Source organism: Olea europaea, unplaced genomic scaffold (genome assembly GCF_002742605.1).
Source record: "Olea europaea var. sylvestris unplaced genomic scaffold, O_europaea_v1 scaffold2286, whole genome shotgun sequence".
Classification (NCBI taxonomy): Eukaryota; Viridiplantae; Streptophyta; class Magnoliopsida; order Lamiales; family Oleaceae; genus Olea; species Olea europaea.
This window is the reverse complement of record NW_019240936.1, coordinates 91,217-98,228: the sequence shown is the minus strand read 5'-3', so window position 1 is coordinate 98,228 and position 7,012 is coordinate 91,217. Positions and strand designations below refer to the sequence as shown.

At 31.5% G+C, this 7,012-nt stretch overlaps 1 protein-coding gene across 1 annotated transcript in view; it reads right to left on the bottom strand.

The window, feature by feature from the left end:
• The window catches only part of LOC111381319 (cytochrome P450 78A3-like), an 8,773-nt gene extending 4,048 nt beyond the window's left edge, over window positions 1-4,725 (bottom strand). The window contains exon 1 of the mRNA XM_023005098.1: window positions 4,675-4,725. Coding sequence (XP_022860866.1) covers window positions 4,675-4,725 — 51 coding nt within the window. The remainder of the gene's footprint in view (window positions 1-4,674) is intronic.
• Between the last annotated feature and the right edge of the window lie 2,287 nt (window positions 4,726-7,012).

The window sequence follows — 7,012 nt, the reverse complement described above, 5'->3', positions numbered from 1 at the left end:
ATGTAACAAAGTAGATATTGTGGGTACGTAAGTGGAGGGAAAGATGTGTAAAGAGTTTTTAAATGAGGTGGTTATACTGTCACCATAATTTTTATTCGATATATAAATTTATTCATTATAGCAATTATTTTTTTAATTTGTCGAATTTTTATCTTCAACCTTCCATTAATTAGTATGTCTCGTTCTTGACGATAATTTATGTTAAAATAAATATTTTCTTGCTTTAAAATGAGGAAAAAAATATTTTCTTTGCACTTTATTTTTTTTTAAAATATGATGAAAAATAAGTTATTTTAATTTATTTCAACGGACTTTTGGACATAAAATTATTATCAAATATAAAATGTGTTAACTGATGAAAAGTTTAAGGATAAAAATGATATGAAATTTTTTTAGGAACTTAAGTGCTACAACGAACAAAAATTAAAAACTTTAAATGTAATTAAAATGTGGAGCAAGAAATAAAAATTGTGGTGTGAATAAAATTAGCAATCTAAATATTATAGAGTTAGGTGAGAGAATATTAATTGACCTTGTATTTTCAATTAATTTCAACAGCGTGACATGACCACATAAATAAATTCGTGACAATTGCACCTCTGGCACCTTTTATGCTTGATTTCGTTTCTTTCTCTCTTTCTTTGTCACGTAAATTAATAATTAACAATGATTAGCAGCAAATAATCATTTTTAACAAGTTCCACCTTAGCAAATAGCTGGGATATGCAAAATTTAAAGATTTTTTTGTGTAGTTGACGTCAATTAATAGTACAAGTTATCAATGATCAAGCAGTCAATTGTACTTATATAACGTTCATCGAGAAGGATAACAACATAAATTATTTATAGTAAGCTTCTTGTGAGTTAAACAAGCTTTTTTTAATCCTTAGTTGAATTCAATTACGGTGTATATTAATTACTAGATTTTTATTTTAATAAAACGTAAGGCAAACAAAAAATATTTTAATCTGTTAATTTCATTGAAACTTCGCCTGGTGTCGTGGGTAATTAATTAATAATATCTAAACCTCTAGACAAATATATTATGCCCTCAAAATCCTCCGAATCTACCAAAGATTCCTATCTTGAGGCTTCGAGGAAATTGTGGGTACAGACAAATTGTTATGAAATATTCTAGATTCTATGGTTGCGTGGTTTACCAACTTTCCTTTCATTGGCTCAGACCAAGACTCTATTGACTAAAATATGGTCAATTAAAATAAAATAAAATAAAATTAAAGTTGAACCCTAACTTTGAGGGTCCGCACTGTCCCGTCGTTAGAGTTTTGTGAAGGAGGAAAATCGAGGGATGTGCTCCAACAGACCAGTAAACAAAAACTGTCTGTACACTGTATCTACAAGGAGTCCAATTCCATGCCTCAAGAATCGAACTCCCACACTGCTACTGTCAACAAAGCGTGAGATAACCTGTCATTTGTACTATTGGACTATGCCCGGGGGCTTAGTCAATTAAAATTAGATTATATAGTAAATTAAAATTAGATTATATGGTTAGATGTTTTTGTATTTTTTATATATAAAATTTAAATGAATAGGTATTAACCTCTTCTAATAGTTTAAATTTTTTAAATAAGATGACGCAGTGAATAAAACCTAAGTAAAAGATTCGAGTTCAATCTCATCGTCATTCACTTAAATAAATTATACATGAGTCAAATTTTGACGAGAAAGAATTATTGTCCTTCACCAATGAGTGGGCCAAACATAACGTTAAATGAAAACATGGAACTAGGGACAATTAATATACACTTATTGTTGAGGTTTATGATTTTATCTTAAAAGGTCAATCTTATTAAGAGATGTAGTTCAAATCCTTATAAATTGATTTATATTTTCATCTTTATTTGATATGGAATTATATTCCTTAACATGCCTCGGACGAATCTTAAAATTCGTGTGCTCATTTTTTTTTATGTCTATTACAATGAACGGAATCATCAATCTATACATGGGCGAAGCCATGTGAGGAGGAGTGCGGGCATATGCCCGCACTGAATTTTTAGGCCCAAAACATTTTTTTTTTAAAGCAATATCCCATGATTTTGCTTGATTTTAGCTATAGGTTGATTTGGATTTCACTTGTCAAAATATGAAAACTTGTAAGGAACACGTTTAATTATAAAATGTCATTTTTAGTTTTTTTTTTTTTTNTTTTTTTTTTTTTTATAGTTTTATCATCATTAAATTTATGACCAAAATTCAATGTGCGACGTGTGTTAAATTATGCACGAACTGAACAAATTTTTTGGCTCCGCCTCTGAATCTATGCATGACATTTCTAAGTAGTCATTTAAGATGAAGTCACATCTGGAATCCCTCTATCTTGTGTTCCTCAATATAATTATTCAAATAAAGTGTTGTAGTATTTTTTAAAGACTAATGGTACAAATAATACATTTTTATTGACTTAGTAACTAAGTGTTAAAATGGTATTTTACGTATTACGAAATTGTTTTAAGGAACTACAAAAAGGAAGAAAGTTCATAAGGGTATTTTAAGCGTTATCACTATTATTTATATAACATGAAATGGTCAAGGAAAGTATGCGTTATTAAAAACTTGAAAAAATAGAGTGGTGTAATTTTTAAAAGGAAGTGGGTGCCACTGAATTTGTCATAAACCTCATAGGAGATATGCGTTATTCAAAATTTAAAATAAAAGAAGTTAGTATAATTTTTGAAAAGTGATTTGAAATTATCAAGAAACCTCATGGAGGTCTATGTAATTTGTCCTAAATTTTAATATAAATCAAATTTGAATTCTATGAGAATACTAATTTTTATTTATTTTTTATTTTTTTGATAACGGGAAAACTCGCAACCGCTACCCTTCAGGTGCGCACTGGATAAATTCTCGGTCTGGCGCAATAGCCTGCAAATCAGGCTAACCATGTAAACCGCACTAGGCAAATCTTGTGCGACAAGTTCGACCGAGAAAGTGTTGATAAGGGAAATCGAACTCGTGATCAAAGGCTTCTGCGTTCACTTACTCCACCAATTCGGCCACTCTATGAGGAGCGAGAATACTAGTTTTTATTAGGTGGGTTTGGGGTGGTCTAAAGATTCTTGACTCCAAAATTTCTTTTTCAAAATCTGGATCTTCGAAAAATTCCTTTAGAAGAATATATGTTGAGGTTCTGTTCCGTGGTCCTCTGCAGAACTCCTTTTTTGGGTTCTTTTGGGCAAGCAGGCAGGCACGAAGTGTGTATTGGATGGACCTTTATTTGCCATTTATTCCTTGACTAAAATAGTTTAGGCTACAAAAATATACAGAGGGGATGCAGAAAAAATAATTGTGGGGTCGTACTGTTTCCATATTCAGACTCCAGTTTATGAATATTTTCCCTCTTTTAAGGACAATTAGAATACATATCTCCACAATATAATTAATCTGGGAAAGAATATATACTTACGAATTGGAAAGAATCTGCAAGCATGTAGATACATTTTGCTGACTATTAATTAAAAGGTTAAACCCTAACCTTAAGGGTCCCCCACCATCCCTGCCCTGGAGCATCGTGAGGGAGGTAAATTGCAGGTTATGCCTCCAAGGGTATAGGGTGGAAGGCTGCTTGTACACTTGCACTTACCCAAGAGCCAAATCCATATTTCAGGATTCGAACCCTTAACGCAACAGTCTCAAGTAAAGTTGGATTTCTCCACCCTCCCTTTTTACCACTTGGAGATGTGCCCTGGGGGCTTGCTGACTATTAATTAGTAACAGCTCGTAGGGTGTATACAAAAATATAGAGATTGGTCGACTGTGCAACATCAAACTTGGGTGTTTATATTTTCGTATATTTTTGTTTGATTTTAATTTGATCTAACATTAAGGGTTTGGAAAGCTTGACTAGAATTTTATTATCAAAATCAAATTTGAGAAATTTACGTAGATTTACAAATTTTTACGTTAACATATTTTTGACAAATTTCAAGATTTTTCAAGGATATAAGTCACGTAACCCTTATGTAAATACAGATCATGCTTTCATAACATGGTAAGTCGAACTCAATAATGCTTGTTTGGATAAAATTATAAGTTGTTTAAATTATAACATGATATAAATGATTGGTTGATAAGTAAGCATTAATTGTGAATTTTACAACTTTCTTGGTGGCCCCTATTTTCTAAAACTCATTTCTTATTTTCAATGGTACATTTTATGCATCCCATGACCTTTCATTAACTTTTTAATCACACATTCCATCAACTTTTGTCAAATATACTAAAAATATGATTTTTAACTGAACCAAACAGGATGCTTAATGTTTTACTACTACTAAATTATCTAGAACTTGGAATGTTTTCCAAACATTATGCATTTGAGTTGGACAAATTTTGAGCTTCTATAATTGGTTATAGGTGTTTCATTGAATTGATTGACGAGCTTCCATACAATAACACTTGGAGCTTGTTTGAGCCACATTTCTCTTCAGTAATACATTTTGAAATAGTATTTTGATGGAGAATGTATAGTTCAAAAATAAGAAAAAAATTTAAATTTGCGTGTAATATTATTTTATTGAATAATGTGCGGTTAAAAATAAGAGAGTGAAAAATATATTTTGAAAATAATAGGAACCAAACAAGTGCTTAGAATGTGGTATAGGTTCATGATCACTTGATCCATATGGGCCACTTTTTGGATCTCACCATACAGGGAACTTGGAAGTACCCCGCCACAACAATATCTTGGAACCTCATGGTAGAAAAGTCGAAGGTCGAATTGCCCAACTCATATATATTTGTCATCATTTATTGCCATAAAATGCCACATTAATTAGGATTGATTTGTAGCAATTGAAATGTAAAGTCTATTTTCGCTTTTACTTTTTGTAGAAGAGTTTTTCTGCTAAAGTTACTTTAAATCAAGTTTTTAAAAAAAACTTTTCTAACAATATAAAATATTTTTAAAAAATTGTCAAAACAAGTTCAAAGCAACGTTTTAATTTCGGAAATAGTTCTTGACTTTTCAAAAAAATTGCAAAATAGGCCCATAATCAAAGACTTTTTCTACACTTTTACACGAACATATAGTACTTCGTACAAATGTCCCTTTATAAATAAGGATGTGAAAATTTTGAAATCGTTTGTTAATTAATTATGAAACTTCCAAATTATTATAAACTATAACAAAATATAAGGGGAAGTGAACTAAAAGATAATATAGTAAAAATACAAGACAATATGGGGAGATTTTTTCTCTCCTATCACTTATCTTGTACAGTAGGCTTACACTGTTACACAACATTGATACAATGCATGCAATGTGGACTTGATGAGTTCATGTATGTATATATTGATGGAAGACTACATACATTGTACCCTTTAATAATTCATAGAAAGTAGTACGATACAAAATTGTGATTCATTGCTGTATACTCAGGTTGGCTTGGCCAACTCGTCAATTTTTAATTTATAAATGAAAAACTAAACACCGTAATTGATATATTTGAAAATTGTGTAAATATTTGTGAAATATGAAAAACCCACTTTACAAGTATAATTAATTAGCAATAGTACAATATTTATAATAAGTCGAGATTGGACCGATTATCATGGGTAGTTGAGTTGAAAAATTTAACTCAATATAGCTCAATCACAATTAGTGGACCAATCCAAAGCGGGTTCGATTGGTTTCAATCCGGTTACTTTAAAGGGCTGACAGGCTTCATGCCTAAATTGTCCACTTGTTTTGGTCTTGACGCCACCATGTCCTACATATAAAGGACAATAAAATTAGGGATGTCAAATGAGCTGAATCGACCGCTCGGCTAGTAAAAAATCGACTTGTGGGCGGCTCGAGCTCGTACATGGACGATCTTGAGCACGAGCGAGAATGAGCTCCACGACAGTGACCAAAATGGTCGCTTTTTAAAGAATGTAATTGTTTTGGTCACTATATATAAGTTCAGTAACTGTTCGCAAACGGCCACTTTATTTTATATATTTTTCTCTTCTTTTTTTACTCTATAAATACTCCAATCCATTTCCAATTTTTTCACACAACCAACAATAATTCTCACCCTCCTATACACTCTATAATCTACTACATTCATTTCTACCTCCAATTTCAATTATTCAGATTTCAATCATTCAATATCAATTATCACACTACAAATTTACAATTACAATCTTATAAATAATTTTTCTTTGAATTCTTGGTTTCTTTCCATGCTCTTTATTTACTTACTTAATTACTTACTAGTTACTATATATAGTCTATACTATACAATTTTCAATATATATTTTACACATTTCATTACGATTTACAAATGGATCCACGATCTTTTTTTTGGGACTTGTTCTGTATCGGAGGCGAATCACCTGTGAAACTGCAAAGTTGATTTCAGAATGAATTTGTCGATTTCAACGAAGTAACAATTTTCGAAAATATTTCAGATTTGGATGCTCACGGAAGTGGTAATCCAATTGATTTGGACAATGTTGATGTTCCTAAAACAGAACATGAGGAATTAGATATTCCCGATGTAAGAAGGAAGTGAAAGGGGAAAAGGCAAAATGTCAATGTCACTTTAAATTGATTCCAACAGGCCGTGTGATCGATGGAGTTGCAGAATCTAAAACAGTATATAAATACTGTCAACAACGATTGGCATGACAAAAGAATATTGGTACCACCCATTTCAACCGTTACTAAAAAGCACGTGCAGCCAAACATATGCTTCTTGGTACCTCTCAAACGTAATTACAATTTGGTAGTCCAACAGTCAATTCCGCTTCTATGACACCTTGCATGTACATGTATTCAGAGGAGAAAGCTCAAACGAAATGGTGAAGTTTTTTTGCTGTACTGAGTTGTCTCTAACAACAACAGACAATCAACATTTCGTCTCCTAGGTGAAAGAATATCTTCAATCAAGGTACGTTGGGGTAAGTAGAAAAACTTTTCGTTCCGATATAATACAATATTTTCTTAATACAAAGAAACAATTGATTGTTGATTTGTAAAAATATAGAGGTGTTATTT